Source organism: Quercus lobata, chromosome 12, assembly GCF_001633185.2.
Source record: "Quercus lobata isolate SW786 chromosome 12, ValleyOak3.0 Primary Assembly, whole genome shotgun sequence".
Lineage (NCBI taxonomy): Eukaryota > Viridiplantae > Streptophyta > Magnoliopsida > Fagales > Fagaceae > Quercus > Quercus lobata.
The window spans coordinates 41374551-41396195 of record NC_044915.1 but is presented as its reverse complement, the minus strand read 5'-3'; the positions used below and the strand labels follow the sequence as shown (position 1 = coordinate 41396195).

Sequence of the window (21645 nt, the reverse complement as noted above, 5' to 3'; positions counted from 1 at the left end):
AACATCTCGTACTAGCGGAAAACAACGAGATTCCAATGTATAGATCAGCTAAGTCAATTGGAATTGAATTTTCATAAGAAGAGCCACCAATCCAGGGACGTAGCTAGCTTTGGACTTGGGGGGGGGGGCGCGGTCCTCGGGGGCCAATGGCCCTCCCTAAATTTTTTTTTTTAAATTATTATTATTATTATATATGAGTGTGTGTACTAATTTTAGCAATTTTGTTCTATAAAATTACTCATTTTTCCCTTAAACAATATCATTAATTTTTTTAAGAGTAATGCTATACTTACATACTTTTTTACAACATTTTTACAAACTGTTTTGGTAGCAAATTTGTATTGGTTCGCACATAAACCCACAACTTACATCATTTTTTATTTACTAGTAACCACTTATTACATCAATAATTTATAATTTAAAAAAAAAATTGTAGCACTAGTATTTTCCTCATTTTAGTGACTATAAAAAAATTTATAAATCTAAAATCTAAAACAAAATATACAAGCCCCAAAAAAATAACTCAACAACAAAAATCACCAATAGTAAAACTTAAAAATAATTAAGTTCAATTAACCAATTTTATTTAAAATAAACAACCCTGTCATTTAAAAATTTCTAAACAAAAATAATTTTGTTCTTACCGACAAAAAAAAAAAAAAAAAAAAAAAAAATCTCAGTAGCTAAATAATAGCAGAGTCAAAAGTTGAAACCGCTGCACACAGCTAACAATAAAACCGCCCCCCCTTAACTCAAAACTTTGGCTCCGTCCCTGCACCAATCGACACACCGATCTCAATTGTTAGAGGCAAAGACCCATCACCAGCGTCAAGTAGGCTGGTTTTCAGGTTGGCCTGGATGGCTGTGTCAAGTGGGTCAAGTTCCAATGGATAGCCATACTTAAAATACTAAAAATAAATTAAAGTAATTAATATATATATATATATATATATATATATCAACGTGAACCCAATCCAAACCAAGACCCAAAATAAAATTCCAACCCAACCCAATTCATGAAAACCAATCGCAGGGTCGATTTCACCGAGCGTGTGAGTTTGATGCACGCATGTAATTCTATTATTCCAATAGTTGAGTTCCTTCCATTTCTTCCTTAATATTTTGCCTTTGACTTAATATTTTATGAAACAATAATGACGTATAGAGCCTGCGTCCGCTAGTAGAAAGGCATTCTACCAATCAAGATTCCAACGTGATCGAGCATAGTTACTAACTCCATAAACTTTTGGCTTCAAGCCATCCTATAAATACACCACTAACTTCACTCTCCTTTAACTTGTCCTAGATATCAACCACAGAACAAAAACCCTTTAAAAATCTTCCACCACTCTTTTAAGTTTTAACTCATGGCTTCCATGAGATATCTGGCAATCGGAAACTCCATTTGTCCAGCCACAGTGGAGGTTTCAGATAAGTCAGGTTGTGTATTAGATGGGTTTTCCTTTAGGAGTAGCAACTTTACTAGGAAGCGCAATGTTCGAGACTTGAGGGTCATGAGTGTTTTAACTCATCGGTTGCCGGAAATAGACGTTGCTCCTCCATCATCAAGGGAAAAACAAAGTGATCATGGCAACTGGAATCATGTTGCATGGACAAGTGTGAGACAGGAAAGATGGGAAGGAGAGCTGGCTGTAGAAGGAGAAATACCACTGTGGTTGGTATGTGTCCACTATAATTTTTTTTTTTGAAAAGTTTCTTTTATAATCATAATAACATTTGCATGTGGTGTATTAAAATAGAAAAGACCTCATATTCTATTATTCTCCTCATGGGTAATTCTTCTTGCTAGCTAAGATACGATCTGAACATTTCTGTCATGTCATGGCCTATTTTGATTTCACAACCGTACCCAATATCAGTGGTGCGTGTTTTCTTTTTTTAAAACCTATTTCCTTCCATATACGACAATTCTACACAGCATGAAACTTGCCATGACATGATGTCAATAGGCTATGCATGGTGTTTCAACTTTCAACTAATTATGTTCATTCTTTTGGTGTCAATAACTATTTTTATGCTGATCTATGTGCAGAACTACAACTTTAATATTACAGTAAGTATTAATGAAAAAAAAAAAAAAAAACTATATTTTTTGGTTCAATCAAGTGGCACTCTAATTGAATGCCAAGTATGCACAATTCGGATTTGTAATAGATTTGTAGTTGCCGAACGGATTTGATTTGTAAAAGTTGTTGATTAAACAACACAACAACACGTATTTTCATAATATTTTTTCACTCATACGAATTTTTACAATATTTAAACAACGTTATTAGAACAATATTACCAAATGAACTCTATGATTTTGAATCAAAAAAAAAAAAAAAGTTAAGGCTGCAATTTATCCTCTTCTTTTTTTCTTTTTTCTTTTTTGGTTATATGCATCGAAACAAGAATCAACAAAAACAAAACTTTTCACGGATTTTACCAAACTTTTAGAATGTGTTTGAATACCATTTATTTTATTGTAATTGAAAAATTATTGCCGAAAGTACTATAAATAAAAGTAAAAGTTAATTGAAATAGTACAGTGATGCCCATAAATAGTGCTAAAAAGTGCAATAGGACCCATAAATAGTAGCAAAAATAAATTGAATGGTGAAATAATTTTAATTTTTAATCCTAACCCAAATGCAAATTTAGTCCTAAAGGTATGATTTAAAATCATCATTTTTAAACAGCTAATCCAAAACAGACAGATGATTACTAAAACAAAACAACGAGCATTAAGTTATAACATTAGATTACAAAAATCAAATCGATGATTGGATTGTACCTTCCTCATCATATAGTAAGCATAAAAAAGAGGAGGAGATATCAAGCATATCCATTATATTTAATAATGCCATATAATATCGACAAAATAGTATTGTGCATCGTGCCCATTGTCCCTTTCTTTTCATACATTAATGGAGATCTCAAGAGGATGACGTATATTATATTAGTCTCATTCCAAATTATTTTTCATAAGAGGGTCTTACTTATATAAATATTATAAATAGGCCAGAAGTGGGAACAAGTAAAAATACCATAATAGTAGACATCCTATGTTTTAGGCTTTTAGCTATTTGGATAAACTAATGAATAACCTCAATTTAATTAATTTCATGCAGAGTGGAACGTACCTAAGAAATGGTCCAGGCTTGTGGCACATAGGGGACTACAACTTCCGCCACCTATTTGATGGCTACGCCACTCTAGTCAAGCTCTACTTTGAAAACGGTCGATTAATCGCCGGCCATCGCCAAATTGAGTCAGAGGCCTATAAGGCTGCAAAGAAGAACAAAAAATTATGTTACCGTGAATTCTCTGAGGTTCCTAAACCTGACAATTTCCTTTCCTATGTTGGTGAGCTTGCAAATTTATTCTCAGGTGCATCACTAACCGATAATGCAAACACTGGGGTTGTCAAACTCGGTGATGGTCGTGTGGTTTGTCTAACGGAGACACAAAAAGGGTCAATAGTCATAGACCCCGACACATTGGACACATTGGGGAAATTTGAGTACAGTGACACATTAGGTGGTCTAATTCACTCAGCACACCCTATTGTGACTGACACAGAATTCTTGACTTTGTTACCTGATTTGGTGATTCCGGGGTACTTGGTGGTGAGGATGGAGCCGGGGACTAATGAGCGGAAGGTGATCGGGCGGGTGGATTGCCGTGGTGGTCCGGCAGCAGGGTGGGTTCACTCTTTCCCGGTGACTGAGCACTATGTTATTGTGCCTGAGATGCCACTAAGGTATTGTGCCCGAAATTTGCTCAAGGCCGAGCCCACTCCACTATACAAGTTTGAATGGCACCCTGATTCTAAAGCGTTTATGCATGTCATGTGTAAAGCTAGTGGCAAAATTGTAAGTTCCCTTCTGTCTTCCATTATAGTAGATTTCCTTTTTTCTTTTCTTTTTTCTTAGTACACCTGCGGATTCGAACTCAAATTTCTTCTATAGAATTAAGAAATAATATAAAAATATTAAATAATCATACATATATATAAGGGGTTTTATGGTTTTAAATCTAATCGTATCCACACTCTTTTACATCATGTAAACAATATTCTTAAAAATTATGGACACTTTCTGTTAAAAATGTGAATATTATTGTCTGGAGTGTATATCTAAAGGGTGAAATAACAATTTTCTTATGATGTTATTTATTATATATGGGCATGTTGTAATCTTTTTTCTTTTTTTTTTTAACTTTACTCATCGGAAAAAATAAAAAAAGTTCTAAATTTCACTAAATTTTGAAGGTTGCTAGTGTGGAAGTGCCATTATATGTAACATTCCACTTCATTAATGCGTATGAAGAGGAGGATGAAGATGGGAGGGTGACTGCGATAATTGCAGATTGTTGTGAACACAATGCTGACGCAGCGATTCTGGAGAAGCTCAGGTTGCAAAATCTCCGATCATTCAATGGGGAAGATGTCTTACCAGATGCTAGGTATATATCATTTTACATATATATATATATATATATATGCAATAAAATCCCTATAACAATGGTATTAGACATCTAGAATATACACTTTTCTATACCCTTTATCTTGCTTAGCCTTTTAGTTAAAGTTCCTCATGGTCATGGAGCATCAATTTGAAAAATAATAATTGAAAATTTTAGAAAGAAAAAAAGAAGCACCCTCACAATCTAAAGGCAGTAGCAGTACTCTTATCCAAGCCCGCCGGTGCCTCATGTAGCAAAGATACGTGTAGGTGGTACCTAAGCATATCTAGTATACGTCAATTTGCATGCATGGCTTTTACAAGACAAAATTGTTGACCTTCACAAAATTTTTATTTGGTTGATTTACTGTTGGCCAATCATGCGAGGCCTTTAAAGGGTGATATCAAGCTAGGTGATATCTGTCATGACAGAGCATTAATCATGACCGTGCAATAGATGAAGTATTATGATCAAATGACATGCATATTCAAAATTTTAAACCCTTCCATGACGTGACCAATAACATCTTGGCTTTTATAAATCCTGAAAGTGAATGTGACTATATTGGTGAATATATATGTGACAGGGTTGGACGGTTCATCATACCCTTTGATGGGAGTTCACATGGGAAATTAGAGGCAGCGTTGGATCCAAATGAACATGGGAGAGGCATGGACATGTGTAGCATCAACCCAAAATATCTAGGCAAAAAATACAGATATGCTTATGCTTGCGGAGCCCATCGCCCATGCAATTTCCCCAACACCATCACCAAGGTAAACTTAATTTACACTTCCATATTAAACACCTACTATAAGTTAATATTTTGTAAGGCTATGCTATGTGTATTTTAGATATGGTCCATATGGGTTAATAATAATACGATTTGAAATTATGTTGCAGCTTGATTTATTTGGAAAGAAGGCTAAGAATTGGTATGAGGAGGGAGCTGTGCCCTCTGAACCATTCTTTGTGCCTAGGCCAGGGGCAACAGAGGAAGACGACGGTAAGTCTATATCGTTTCTTGTTGTTTATTATGTCCTACTCAACAACGTCTTAATCAAGATCAAGTCCTTGATTCCTTTCCATTTTTGTTCCCAATTCCGGGAATTTATTCGTATATTTGGTGTCAGAACTCAAAAAATGTGTAGCTTTTTTTTATAAGTCAAAAAATGTGTAACCTTTTTATGTCCAGAAAATAAAAGGGCATGAGTTTGGCATTGTCTTCTTGCACTTGTAAATGTCACGTGAATTCTAAAGTTTTGTTTGCGAAATTTTCAACCACTTATTTTAAAGAAAATCTTTTTCAATAATCCTAATATCAAATTTGAGGACAATGAAAAAATTAAATCCTAATTAATAACGTTGTAATGTGATTGCAGGTGTTGTAATCTCTATGATTAGTCAGAAAAATGGGGAGGGATATGCATTATTATTGGATGGATCCAGCTTCAAAGAGATTGCCAGAGCAAAGTTCCCATATGGTCTTCCATACGGCTTGCACGGTTGCTGGGTTCCAAAGAAGTGATAATGGTTAATTAATTACAAGTATCATGCAACCCTTACCCTTAGTCGTAATAAAAATGATGCTCCCATTCAAACTGATCCAAATGCATCTCCATGCCCATGGATATGCAATGTACACAGATATTATATTCTTATAGTGGTTTTTTTTTTTTTTAAGGCTGTATGTTTATATAGTGGTTACTAGGTCGGTTGGTGTGCTTACAATAGTATTAAGAAGTGTGCAAGATCAGGGCTTCTATTCCTCATGATATTTGTTTATGTAAATCTTATTTTGTTTGTAGAATGAAATCTTAGCGTTTTAAAATTGTGAAATTACTAAAACTGTTTGCTACCAGCCAAATTCTTAGCAAAGGCCAAATGGTTTCTTAGAACACATACATATAGTTTACTTCATATATGCAATGAACTCACCTAAAATGTACACCAATACTTGTTAATGTGGAGTGTGGACCCATTCTGTCATTTGAAGATCATGAACAGGTTAATTAAATTACCAAATGTGGTTGATGGGAATTCTAAGGTGAGCAAACAGGTTAATTCTAAATTTCACAAAGGCATGGACAACACAATTTGTTGCTTAAGAGGATCCTATCTAAAGCGTTGAACCACTTGGCCAATGGACATCAAGAATTAATCCTTGTACTTTTATTGGAGGAAAAGAATTTTATAATTTATCCTTCAGAAACAAATAAATACTTTACCCACCAAAATAGAAATGGTATTTTTAGTATACACTGTTCTTCCAGAAGTAATAACTAATAACCAAGCTGTCACAGAAACTCTCTCCTTGTAAAAGCATAATATAAGCAGCAAAGCATCAAGCTTGTCTCCCCAAACATCCTCTGTCATCCACAGCAATGCCCCAAAACAAGGACCTGCTCATATGAGCAAGGTATCTTTATCCATCAAGTAAGAAGACCAGCCAATCACCGTGCTTTTATACACGAACCAGATGTACCAACTATTGTCCAACAGCAACAAAATCCCCATGGTTGAGATGGCAACTAGAGATGTAAAATATAATCACAGCTGGTCTGTATAAACGGCATCAACATCATCAAGTTCAAGTAACTTGCTCATAAGTTCCTTGTTCAAGTCCATAGCCTCATCATCTACCTAAAACCCAACAACTTATTGTAGTCATTACTTTAAACATGTGAAATAGGAAAACTATAGGAGATAACTAAAGGAGTCATTACAAACCAAAAAACAAAGAAATTGATTCACCACATTTTAAAGATGGTGTTTGAACCAGGGGGCTTAGCACATAGCAAATGAAGAATGAAATATTGGAAAGAAAGACAAGGGGGGAATCCAAATGACAATTGAGTTTGGAATCTTTGGATTAGTTTTTGACTTAGTGTGCGTTTGGGTTAGGATTAAAAATTGAAATTATTTCATTATTTAGCTTATTTTTGCTACTATTCATGGACCCCACTACACTTTTGGCACTATTCATGAATCTCACTGTACTATTTTAACTAACTTTTATTTTTATTTACAGTACTTTCAGCAATAATTTTTCAATTTCAGTAAAATAAGTAGTATCCAAACACACCCTTATATTTGCTTATTTACAGCTTTTTATAGCTACAACTGCGCTTTTGCCAACTTTCAACAAATAAGCGAATAAAAATTTCAACCAAAAAAATCACCCATCCAAACGCACAACAAAATATTCAGTGGTAGCCTATTCTCTGGAAAAAGGCCAAACTAAGAAATTATGGCTAACTATTTTCCTTTGCTGTTGAGGACAAAGATTTTGTACCATGCAAAGTTTCAACAAAACCATAGGGTACAAGAGAGACATACCTCTATAGCGGTTAATGGAAGCAGCTCAGAACCATTATCAGGCTCAAACTTTATTCCTTCCTCACGTAGTTTTGACAATATTGCTGTATAGTTATCTGATGAACTTACAATTTTATATTGGCTTCAAGAAAAAGCAACAAAGTATTAGAACTTCATAGAGAAAGTAATATAGTATATAATGAGGAAAAAAAATGTATATATTGCCAGTGAGCTCTAATGTGATCAGAATATCCTCCCCTTACAAATCTTAGGTGGAGAGTGAGGTCGTAGGTTCAAAACCCACTAGGTGCATGTGAAACTTACTAATAAAAAATTGAATACAATACTTATATTACCAACGTAAATACTATCACGACAGTCAAAAATCAAGCAAATATGCAAAAGTTGAAAATTGAATAAGAGAATATAGGGTGGTAATACTGCAAAAAAACCTAATACCAACAACTAAGAAAAAGAATATGCAGAAGTTAATTTCACTAGAATCACCACCCCGCAAGCAGACATGCCCCTTCCAACACCAAATACACACTTCCATCAAGCATAGAAAGATTCTGGGCTTCAAACTCAGGGTACAGCTCACAGCACAAGAAATTCAATACTTTCTCCAGCTAACATGATTATTTTTTAAAATTCCCCTTCTCAAAAAACAGAAGGGTTCCCAATGTCTCATTCTTCAGATATTACAGCTGCTTAGATAGCATAGCATGCCAATCGAAAGATCGCAGTTGTGCCAACCCATCCAATAACACTAGCTAGTTATCATTTCCATTGAAAGTAACGAAACATATGTGAGATATAGAAGACATACTTGTGGAAACTGAAAAACTAAGCTTTTAGTTGATTTAGAGAAATGATGAGAGATTTCATTACATTGGTAAATCAAGTTGCGTATTTTTTACAAGAAGGTCCGCTCCAAAATTTTAATTACACTAACCTCCATCAAGGTTTAGGGAAATATTAGGATTTACTTCCTATTTTCAAGGACAGTTTAGACCTGTTTGTAATTTATATAACAAATACATTTTTTTTTCATTGGTAATTACAAATGCACTCAGTGGGTCTTGAACCTACAACCTCATCCGATCCTACTCTAACAAGGGGAGAAAATGTCATTTGAGCTAGAGCTCAGTGGCCATATAACAAATATATCCTAATGAAGACTCATGTGTCATTACAAACAGTGACAAAATATCCTTTTCTAACATTAAATTTCCATCCATAGTAACCTTAAATAATGGTTATTAATCAGGCAGGTTAGATGATAAGGGAAATCAAGGAAATAGAAAGTAAAACTAGTAGGCTCAGTGCTATAGTATCATTTCTAAAAATAGGTCGTGGTCCCTAACATTTCCAAAAATCCCTATGAAGGTTGGCTTAATTCACAAATAATTCTATATCTTCCATTTAAAAAAAAAAAAAAAAATTCACACAAATAATTATTTTATACTAACAATTACAAATTGATTCATTTATACCCTGTTAATCTTTAATACTCCAGGTAAAACCTCAATGGAATAAATCACTTACCTTTTCTTTAATTAAAGATTATCAATGTTGATGTTGTGATACATGCACAAGTATAACAAGTTTCCATGTAACATCTTATTTTTGAAAATCCCTTAGCCTTTAGATTAATAATGCTCATAAGAGGTATTTCTGTCTAATCTAACTTTTTTGCACATGCCAACTCTAATGCTCTACTCTTGTCAGAATCTAATACCCTTCCCTCTACCATTAGAACATTAAAAAAAAGTAATTGAAGAAAAAGACTGTCAGCGCATCTAGCAGAGTTTTATATTGACAACAAGGTCAGAAAAAATAGAGTTTTAGGCATGAAAAATAAGATTGGAAACATAATCTCTACAGAGAAAAGGTAGAATATTACCTTTCCAACCTATCTTCTTCAATTTCATCTTCATACACGGGAGGTTCAATAACATCCTCAGCACCAGCATCTAATGCAATGACAAGAAGCTGATCTTTGTCAACATCTGTGACCCTTACGTTTACGACCCGGACACGTCTGAACTTGAACATTACAGATCCTGAATCTGCCATCTTTCCCCCATAGTCCTTCACTACCTCTCTAATTTTTGCCACAGAGCGATTAATCTTATCAGTTGACACCTCAACTACCATACTAGCTCCACCATAACCATATACCTGAAAATAATAAATTTGATCTTTTTAAGAGCTTAAAAACCTCCCAATGTATCAACATCAGGTAAAATAATAGAGAAAAATCCAAACCAAACTTACCCCAAATAGTCATAGTATCCCCAATATAAAATAATTATATATACACACACCAACCTCATAGATTTTCTCAATGTAAGCCTCTTGTCCCTTCTCAGACGCTCTCTTGATGTTGCGGTCCAGAATTTCCTTTGGTACATCAAGCTCCTTGGCTTTCTCAAGTACAGCAGCCAAAGTCATATTAGATATAGGACTTGGACCCCCTTTCTTAACACTGCTCAATGCATATTATAAGTATGACCCATAAAAAATCAATAAATAATTTAATGTACATCTAAAGTATATAAGGGCAGGTAAAAAATTCCCGGCACTTTCATCCTAATATCACTCAAAACTAGAAATTACTACCAAGCAGAACCCACTCTAAAGAAATTTGTGGTACTGGTAATTGGTAACAGCAGTGCTCTATATACTTTTCTTTTTTTTTTTTCTTTTTAGCAGTTTCAGCATGTCAATCCAAGAAAGAGTCAAAGAAAGAGTAACCAACTCACGCAGATACGACTTCCTTCCCGATCCTCGAATACAGCTTTGCCTTCTTTGCATCTTGTGCCCCCTGCATTTACTGTCACATTTAGAAACCTGAAGTAGAAGGCCACAAAAATGTCTTCCTAACTTTTCCAGACTCGTGATGATTGATACAAGCATTGCATCAAACACATGGTGTTCAAGTAAGAAAATGGTTCCAAAAAATCAGACCCATATTAGGATAGAAGTAAAACACCTAACTTCTATTAGGCATTTCATCAAACACATAAAATTGCAAATCATAGACATAACTTTACCGAACAGGTCATTGAGTCAGTGAGCACAAACAAGCAAAACACCATTATAATCAGTCCCCAAACTAATAATTCACAACCAAAAAAAAAAAACTGAGAGAGAGAGAGAACCTTTCTGCCAGCAATTTTGCTGGAACGCCTGCCCATACAGAGAGGAGAGAAAGTCCATAACTTTCTCAATTGAAGAACATTATTATTATCAATGCACTTGTTTTCATACAAAGACAACGAGGTATACGTTGATATTGCTGATAAAGATGATAACTTTCTGCTTAGCAAACAGTTTCCTGAATCATAAGATAAATAATTATAGATGTATAAGCTGATATGATATGAGTTCCCCACAAAGATTATCAAAACAAAAAAAGTGAGAATGAGTGAACTGAGAAAGTATTACTTTTGACAGCAAAGGAAATGGTAATGGGGCATTTGGAGGAAAACCCATTAGAGAATCTGTGAAGAATTGATCCAAATGCTCTCATTGACGACGAAGACAACGAACCCATTTCTCTTTTGTTGTTTGTTTTTTATTAGTGTGTGCTAAGTAAGTGCCTTCTTCTTCACTAATTGGAGATTTGAAAATCATCACTACATGGAGTCCATGGATGTGTCCCGTAATCTCTCTATGGTACACTTTTTGCTTTTTATTCTTTGTCAATTTAGTCCATCATTTTGTCAGAATGAGTCTTTTCTATTTGGTATCTTGTAGTTTTTGCTAGCAAAAATATAATTTTTAGTAATTTTTATGCTAAATGTGTCCCAAAAAAAGTTACCTTATTTTCTAAAAGAACAAAATTGATGTATAGTACTTTAGGTGTTTCATTAAGTTTTCTTCTTAAAATTTAGTCACGTAGTTACTTAACTAAAAAATATATTTCCATCTTATGAGAAAAAAGTTATATTAATTGTAGAATTTTAAAAGGAGAATCTAAGGAACAAAATTTAAATATTATACTTAAATCTTGCAATTTTCAAAAAAACAAAAACCAATCTGTTAAGAAAAATGTTGGTTAAAAATTTTTTTAATTAAAAACATTTATTGAGATATACTATTTATTATATTAGTTAAACTAACTTATAACCTCATGCACACATATGAGATACATTTACAAATAAGCATATTAAAATTTTACAAAGTTTATAAAGCTAAATTTGAGAGAAAATCTAATTAGATTTTTAATTGAAGTCTAATTTTGTTCCATATGTCCCATTTAATTTTTTTTTTTTATGCCAAGTTAATTCAATGCAAAATATGAGGAGTCCAATATAAATGAACTATAAAAAACTCAATCATGTATATAATTCTACATATAAAATTAGCAAATTCTGCTTTCCAATGCCATTTGTTTGTCTAGCTAAAAATAATTCAAATTTATTAACTTTTTATATAATGCTATGAATAGCTTGTTACTTATTAGTTATAAACTTATATAAGTATATGATAAGTGTGTGTGTGTGTGTGTGTGTGTGTGGTGCTCATGCTCATGCATATACACGAGGTTTTAAACTAGTGAATCTAATGGTAACTGCTCAAAATGAATATCTACATATTGTGAACTTGTTGTTGTTGACTTGTATATATAATGTTCGTATATCTTAAAATATAAAAAAGTTACTTATAAAATAAATGATAAAATATTATTTTGGTCCCTAAATTTTACCAAAAGTTTTTTTTTTCATTTCTAAACTTTAAGAATTTTTTTTTTTCCTTCTTCCTTAAACTATTGAAAATGTTTATTTATATCTTAAACTAAAAAAAAAAAAAAAGAAGATGTTTTTCATCCCGGAACTATTGAAAAAACTATAAGTTTATTCGAAACAAATGAAAAAAAAATATTCATGAAATTCTCAATTTTAGTTTGTCCAACCACTATTTGTATAAGATGTTTTTTTTTTACTCTTTGGCTTCTACACTAATAACTTATTTGGTGCAAAAAATAAAAAATTATATAGAAGATATAGTGCAAAATTAGACTATAATTGAAATCCAAGTTAGAATCTAAATGAATTTCCTTTCAGCTTTGATTTAATAATATTTTCTATTTTTCTAGATGTTTGACAAGTTGCTCTTACTTTCTTGAGATGTTTGACGTTTATCTCTCACTCCTGTGTGTGTATATAACCCTGCTTCCATGCATCCACATTACTACTGGGTTAAACTAGCTAAATAAACCATAGCCTACAGTTGAATTGCATCTTATAATTAATTTGAATAGCGAGGAAACCTCTTCCAAAGTTATGATCCATCATCAGAGAAGATCGATGTCCATTGTAGCCTCTCACGGGTTCAGATTTCATCATTTTAGAGTTGCTTTGCTTACTTTGAATGAGGCATCTCATCACGGATTGAAGGTTCTGTAGTTTCGACAATTGAAAGTTGAAAGCATACAAATTGAAAGAAATTGGAAATATATGCTGACATCATTTATTAACCGTGTGTTTGGGTAAATAATTTTAAGGTGGGATTTGATCACATTATGGGATTTTAAATTACGGTATAAAGAAAATTTCTTGTTTGGGTACAGTGGGGAGAGAGAAATGTTAAAATCCAAAATGGAATTTAGGGATTCCAAATCCCACCTAAAAATCCTACTTGTGCGGGCATTATTTCTGAATTTCTTCCTACCAAAAATAAAATCCCTCATCAGAGATAATTACTATAGAATGTCTTCAATAAAGCACTAAGAGGATAGACTTAGGTCGACCTTTACATACATTTATACTTAAATTATATTGGAGTAGAATTATATGTCAAATAAAAGTAAATGAATAAATAAAGAAGCAACGAACTCTATAATATGAACAAAAATCAAGATATTCAAGAAATCATTGTCAAGCACAAGCATATAAACGAAAAAGAAAAAAACTAATAAAATGAATTATTCTTCAACAAGACTGAAGTTTATGCAGGAAAGTTAAATAAAATAAATTATTATTATTCAACATTCGCTATTTCCAAATGAAAACTTCATCCATTATATTTAACTTGCCTGCATAAACTTAAGTCTAATTAATCCAATTTCAATAAGAACTCTACAGCTTGAAACAAGCTTTCCAGAAACAAACAAAAAATCAGAAAACATTTCTCATAAAGACGTGGAAAAAGAATCGTAAGCTCTTGTGTATTAAATTTTCTTTTATTCTAAGTAGTTACAAGAAACCTACCAAGCCATTAATTTGTTGTAAATTGCTAGCTCCTACAATCATCATTTACAAACAGGTTCACATATACTGATGATATACTGAAAAACCAATTGATCACAATCAAGATAAAGATTAATGTTGGAACAAAGATTCAATCTTGAACCTTTGCAAGGGCGATATAGGATGTGACGGCAAAAAGGACAGGTAGATGAAGATATGGTTGAGAGTTGATATCCCTGTTAATGAACTCATCATATTGGCACAATGCGCACCCTATTTCTTCGAAGGAAACCATGGCAACAGGTTGGTAGATGAAGATAAGGACCAACTCTTCTACCAAATGGTTGCATTTCCAGTCCTTGTACCTGGTCTGCTCTGATCTCATCAGCAAGTAGTTGATTAAGACGATAATGGCAATGCCGACAAAGATAAATATTGATGCCAATGAAAGCCAAAATGGCTACTATAGCCAGTGGTAGGACTACTATTAGTAGAATTGGGGTGTTGTGCTCCTTGGAGTTGGGAGGAAAGAAAGGGGCTATTGAGGAGAGATTCATGGTGTAAGTGTAAGAAACAGAAACAGAAACAGAGGGTTTGGATTTCTCTCTTTTTGCTTTTCTTCTCAGGGGTTTGGATCTCAATGCATTTTATACTTTTTTTTCTCAACTTGTAGCCTTACAAGCTAGGGGTCGAAACTCGAAACTCAGTTTATTCAACTGCCTAACTGCTTTTTCTTATTCACACTTGTATTGTTATTCACTTATTCTTGATAGGAAGTCCACTTCATAGCGCAAGTATAGAATTAAAAAATATTCACAGTAGTCCTCGAATTGCTATGCTAAGAAGTAAGAAACAACAGAACATTATTTTCTTTTAAAAACCAATTTTGTTATCGGCAAAGAAAAAGAGGTAAACACCAATTAGTTTTAAAGGGTATATAAGTAAGAATACAAAACTCATGAGAAAATGATTTTTATTTTCTTCAACCTCACACATATGAAAAAAACTTATTTGAATTACCTTATCTTCTTCACTGATTTTCATTCCTTGTTGCTCTGTATCCTTCTTATTTTACGGAACTTACATGCAATTTTCTATCTATTTTAGTCATGCACGTAAGAATGCGTTTTATAGCCCTCTCATGGTTTTCGTTAATCGTCATCGAGGTTTATTTTTCTTTATTTGACTTGTTATGGATATTTGTAGTTTTATTTTAAATTTGTTATTTTAAATTTTTTCGAGACTCTTTTTTTTTAATAGGATTTGGGAATTAATTTTCAAAAACTATAATATTGCGTCCAATTGTGTAGTATGTAATCATTTATTGAATATTACTTTAATTTTCTTACTAGCCTTGACAAAATGGCCACAACCCAACAAGTTAACCAAAACCAACTCAATCCGTATGGGTTGGGTTTTGGTTGAAGATTTCTCAAATGAAAAATGTTGGATACGATTGAGAAATACCTCATTCCCAATCCAACCAACCAATGCTCACCTTTATGCATGTACGTAGAATTTGGCTATAAAACCTTATTAATGAAATTGCTGAAAATGCTTTTGTTAAGTTCTAAAGAGTTAGGATTTTATGTATTTAGAACTCTAATGTGTATTATTGGCAAACCATGATCAAAACAAGATATTTAGTTGTGTTTAGACTTGCTCAAAGTTAGTTCATTTATGTAAAGTTGGAACAAGTTGATGCAGAAATTAATATTGCTTCTCGGCCTGGTTCGATCAATCGAATTTTAGGCTTGATCAATCGAAAATCGGGTCAGATGCGTTTTTCTGTAAAATTCCAACTCAGCCCTAGTTTATTTAAAACGTTTAGAGTTTTGTGTTTTTGCCCCAGGTATATAAGGCAAACCCTAGCCACGTTTTAGTGTTGCTTATATTACTGTTTGTATAAATCTCTTGTGAGATCTGTGAGGAGCTTTCCTTTACACAAGTTTAGGATTATCAAGAAGGAAATTTCTTCAAGAGTTTGATGATCATTCAGTTGCTGTCATAAGAACTTAAAGAAACACAAGCGGGTGTGCTTGTACTTGCTAGAGAATCCAAGAAAGAAAGAGTCCGTGGTTTCGGAGCTAGCACGTGGTCGTGTCAGTAGGTTTCTACTGGTGGGTAGCAATAGGATGTTAGTGGTCTAAGTTGCTATTGTAAAATTTCGATTCTTTCTAGTGGATTTTCTTTTTACCTTGAGGATAGCTAGGTTAAATCTTTCCTAGGTTTTTTACCGGTATGGTTTTCCTGGATTATCATATCATTGTGTTTTTTATTTTCCGCTGCTATACACTGATATGATATATTTGTGTTAACCTAGATTTGTTAATTTGACTAAGTAATCACTTGGCTAATTACCTAGGTTAATCTAATTATGGTTTTAAGGGATCTAAAAACTATCAAGTGGTATCAAAGCATGTAACTTTTTTGTTTTAGATCTTTTAATCTAAGAGCTGATCCTTGACCCCTGTTGTCATGGATAATTTGAAGTATATTTCTGATCATGTTTCTGCTCATGCTTCTGTTGATTTTATTGATGCTTGTGAAACTCTTCGTAAGGAATTATTGAAATATATGAAAATTGCTAAGAAATTCAAGGAAGAGTTAAAATTGGCTAATCTTGAAAAAGAGGAATTGGTTCTTAGATTAGATGAATCAAATAAAAAGAATGAATTTTTGAGAAATCAAATTTCCTCTCAAGATGAGGAGATGAAAAGCTTGAAATAAGAGTTAGTTGAATCTAAAACTAAAATTGAAAATTTGACTAGTACCAAGCATACTGTTGATAACAGAAGTGTTTCTGTTTCTCTTAAGCCTAAAACTGAGAAAGTTTATATCCCTCATTTCAAGAGGAATAATAAAGAAAATGCTTATTTTTCTAGGTTAGACAAAGGTAAAAGTTCTGATGTAGATGCTGAAGTTTCTAAACCTATGTCTAAACCTACTGTTAGATAGCACAATAAATTTGTTTTTGTTCCTACTTGTCACCTTTGTGGTGTTGTTGGTCATATTAGACCAAATTGTTCTTTGTTGAGACAAGAACCAAAGCCTGTGACCAGAAACCCCACTAAGAATGCTGATGTTCCTAAATTTGTTCCTATCTGCCACTTTTGTGGTGTCCATGGTCACATTCGTCCTAATTGTCATAAACTGAAATTTAAGCATTCTGCGTTTCAGTCTAGGATTTGTGATGATATTTCTCCTGCTATAAGTCCATATAAATTGTTTCATATTATTTTGAAAAATTTAAGCTTGTTGGCTTGTGAAAGAAATTTGCAGGATTTCAGTCTTTCTCAGAAGATTAGTGTAATCCCTCAAATACACTCTGCTTCACATGGATTTTCACCTACAAAGCTGAAAACTCGTACTATATGGGTGAGAAAAGATTCTCTAAGGTGAGTGTTGTTGACTTGTCCCTGATTTAATTCTTTCGATTATTTGTGGACATGTTTTGTTTTTGTTTTTAGTTGTTTTGTTTTTTAGGTTTTTTTTTTTATTAAAAAAAAAATCAAAGACATTGAAATTTTTCAAAAAGACAAAAATATTTTATTTTGTGTCTAGTTTTATTTTTCTTGAGGATTACATGAATTATGATATCTCTCTTGATTTAGAACATATTTAACTTTGTAGAGAAACTTGAATAGTATGTGTTATATAAGTGCTAAGCTTTTTCTGATTTTGTATGAGTATGTACTAGTTTGTACATGTACTCATGGGTTAATTAAGAAATTGATATTTCTTATCTGTGTACCCTCTATAGCTTAGTTAAGCACTGTCATGCATTGCATTTGCATTGTTCATTTAGCATAATGTGTGCTTTTTGTTTTTTGGTCATAAATTTTTTTTTTTAAAAATCAAAAAGATTTTTGTGTTTTGTATTTCACATCTTGGATTTATAATCAAGAATTGGTCATATTATCTTCACATAACAAGTTTATGTACCTTGTTTAGGTTTGATGAACTTACTTATTGCACTTTACTAGTTAAAACTTTGTAGTGCATGTTATGTGGGAAAAAATTTTATGGTTTTGATCACTTTGTCTTGATCTTGAAGTCACTTGTCTTTGACTGTCGGACTTAAATCTTTTGAGAAAGGCATAAATAATCATCTCACCACTGTTCACTAGCCAATCATGAACACCTTAGTGCATATCATACGATTTTGTGCTCGAGAAAGTGTAGCACATACACAAAAAGATCATAAGGTGTAGCATCGGTTTAAATGTTAAAATTGGTGTGTATATTATTGGACTTAATGTTAAATCAATCAAATAAAATTGGTGTGTACATTATCCCAGCTATTTTAATAAGTTTCTGAATAATTAAAATTTGTATGTACAATATGAGGCAAATCAAGAAACTTACATGATTGTAAGCTTATTCTCTAGGAGATGTGAGAGTTATATGATGTAACTCTTTAGGTGATAGTCTCTTTCAAATTCTATGTGATGAATTTTGTAAATTTTATGATTGATTTCTATTTACATATCACCTCACATGTATCTCAAGTTTTTACTAGTTGCACACACTACACAAGTTACGCTTTGCTAAACTTGGTACATTATATTATGTGTGATCTTGTTGTGGCCATCCAAGATTATATGCTCCTTGATTTTAATGCAAAATGTGTTTAAAGTTTGAGATTTGAGGATAAATTAATTGAAAATCTTGATTTTGGAAGATCTAGGTTAAATTCAAAGTTTTTTTTGAAAAACTTTTTATCTCATACTCATGCATTTTATTCATAAAATATTGTGCTTTGAAGAGTTTCTGCATTAAAATGTTCTGTTTTTCAAAATTTTGATTTTTTTCAGTATTTTACCAAATTTTTTTTCATGCATCATTTATGTTTAGGATTCACATACATTGCATTATTTTCTGTATCCATCTTGCAGTTTTGCAGTCATATCTCTCATTGTTTCACACATAACATGCATACACTTTGTTAAATTGGGTACTCAACTTGATTTAAAAATTGATTAATTAATTTTTGAGTTATGTACTTTTTAGTATATGCTATTTTTATGTGTGAACTGCAGAAAATATTCTTCTTAAGAGATATGATGGACAATCAATGTGCAAATATTTTCTCTACTCATGCAACTGTTTATGGGTCACATAGTGTCATGTTTGCATTTATTGAAAGAGATAATATTTTTCTTCATGTGTATCCCCAATTTAGTTTTTAAGTTTGGTATGTGTCTTTTCATTTATCCCCACCTCCTAAATTTTCCCCAAAACTGTTTTTCCCAAAACTTGTTTTGTTTTTCCTATTTTTATAAGGGGGGAAGCTTGTTTTTACTCTTTGTTGTTCTTAGGGGGAGTTGTTGCTCTTCATAGGAGGAGTTGTCTCTATTTTCTATAGAGTTGAATTGTTTTGTATTCCTTTAATTCTCTATTTTTCTCTTGACTTTGTTGCGTATGTTGTCTGTTTACTCTTTGTATGAGTAGTCTTTGTCAATACGTGACAAAAAGGGGGAGATTTATTTGAAATGTGTGGAAAATACAAGAATGTTCTGTTTAGGGGGAGTTAACATTTTTTTTGGTGTATCTAATTTAGGGGGAGAGTTAGTTTGCATATTTGTTGTTTTCCTGTTTTACTGTTTTTCTGTCACACATGCGGTTATGCATTTTTGTTTGAATGTTTCAGGAAATATACAGGTTGATTCAATTGAGCCACTGTCTACACTTGCAACTGATAGATAGTAGTTAGGATTGAATTTGTTTTTATAAGCATTATTTTTATGTAAAGGGCTTTTCTTTGAAAACTTTGAGCTTTTAGTTGTGTTTTGTCACGGATTGCCAAAGGGAGAGTTTGTTAGGTTCTAAAGAATTAGGATTTTATGTATTTAGAACTCTAATATATATTGTTGGCAAACCATGATCAAAACAAGATGTTTAGTTGTATTTAGACTTGCTCAAAGTTGGTTCATTTATGTAAAGTTGGAACAAGTTTATGCAGAAATTAATATTGCTTCTCGGCCTGGTTCGATCGATCGAAGTTTAGGCTCAATGAAAATCGGGTCAGATACGTTTTTCTGCAAAATTCCAACTCAGCCTTAGTTTATTTAAAATTTTTAGGGTTTTGTGTTTTTGTCCCAGGTATATAAGGCAAACCCTAGCCACATTTTAGTGTTGTTCATATTGCTGTTTGTGTAAATCTCTTGTGAGATCTGTGAGGAGCTTTACTTTACACAAGCTTAGGATTATCAAGAAAGAGATTCCTTCAAAAGCTTGATGATCATTCAGTTGCTGCCATAAGAACTTAAAGAAACACAAACGGGTGTACTTGTACCTGCTGGAGAATCCAAGAAAGAAGGAGTCCATGGTTTCGGAGCTTGCACGTGGTCGTGTCAGTAAGTTTCTACTGGTGGGTAGCAATAGGATGTGGTCTAAGTCGCTATTGTAAAACTTCGATTCTTTCTAGTAGATTTGTTTTTTACCTTGAGGATAGTTAGGTTAAATCCTCCCCAGATTTTTTACCGGTTTGATTTTCCTGGGTTATCATATCGTTGTGTTTTTTATTTTCCGCTGCTATACATTGATATGATATATTTTTGTTAACCTAGATTTGTTAATTTGACTAAGTAATCACTTAGTTAATTACCTAGGTTAATCTGATTGTGGTTTTAAGGGGTCTAAAAACTATTAGCTTTGTAGTCTATGGACTTCATTTTGGCCTTTAAAGATCTCATCATATATAATATTACCTTTTTGATAATTTATAGTTGTCACAGTGGAAAATAAAGGATTTAAAATATGTCTCTTCTAATAAAGAAATACAAATTATCTCATTAAGTTAAAACACTCTTGATCACCCTATATGATATTTCAGGACACCACAATAATAAAATTTACAAGTTTCATTATATATATTTTTTTTTCCTTAATTTGATTTGTTTTTAGAGAAGAGACAGAATTAGAAAACTGCCAAAAAGGAAAATCTTTGGCTTTTGGTGGTGTAAGCCCTCCTCTAACTAAAGCCTAAACAGTTAAGAAATCTGCAATGTTGGCAGGCTGCCACAAATTCACGGATGTCCCTCCCATATCTATAAGCAACAACGTTCCACACAATTAATTGGATAGAAATCAAGATATTCAAGAAATCATTGTAAATATACCCATCATTTATGGTGACTAGCTACATTCAACCCAATAATATGGACAGATATGGGGTCTGTTTGGATTGAGCTTATTTTTGCTGAAACTAAAAACTGAAACTGAAAACACTGTAGCAAAATAATTTTTAAATGTGTGAATAGTGCCATGAGACCCATTTTTAATGAAAAATTGGCTGAAAAGTGGAATTTGTGGATCCGTAAACAGTACACGGATGCACTATTCATGGTAGAAAAGTCAACCTTTGTGGCTATTGTTCATGAACAGTGCTTGAACAGTAGCCGCATTACTTCCTGAAACGCGTGAAAAAAAAAAAAACAAAACAAAACAAAACAAAAAAAACGCAGACATGATCAAAGATATTCAAGAAATCATTGTAAAGCACATAAAGGAAAAAGAAAAACTAATGGGATGAACAATTCTTCAACATTGCCATTTCCAAATGAAAACTGCATTCATTATATTTAAATTGCCTACAGAAACTTCAGTCTAATTAATCCAATTTCAGCAAGAACTCAACTGCTTCAAAGACACT

At 32.8% G+C, this 21645-nt stretch overlaps 2 protein-coding genes across 2 annotated transcripts; one reads left to right on the top strand and one right to left on the bottom strand.

The window, feature by feature from the left end:
• The first annotated feature begins 1367 nt into the window (after window positions 1-1367).
• Window positions 1368-5998, top strand: LOC115970744 (carotenoid cleavage dioxygenase 8 homolog B, chloroplastic). Its single transcript, XM_031090351.1, has 6 exons — window positions 1368-1679; window positions 3135-3878; window positions 4277-4470; window positions 5057-5246; window positions 5374-5476; window positions 5853-5998. Exons 1-6 carry the CDS (start codon window positions 1368-1370, stop codon window positions 5996-5998), a joined length of 1689 nt encoding a protein of 562 aa, XP_030946211.1.
• Window positions 5999-6614: 616 nt separating this feature from the next.
• On the bottom strand, window positions 6615-11509 carry LOC115972472 (probable transcriptional regulatory protein At2g25830). The gene is made up of 7 exons (XM_031092774.1): window positions 11242-11509; window positions 10956-11131; window positions 10557-10618; window positions 10123-10279; window positions 9695-9972; window positions 7810-7930; window positions 6615-7113 (listed from the first exon to the last, which is right to left on the bottom strand). Exons 1-7 carry the CDS (start codon window positions 11348-11350, stop codon window positions 7021-7023), a joined length of 996 nt encoding a protein of 331 aa, XP_030948634.1. The 5' UTR covers window positions 11351-11509; the 3' UTR covers window positions 6615-7020.
• Between the last annotated feature and the right edge of the window lie 10136 nt (window positions 11510-21645).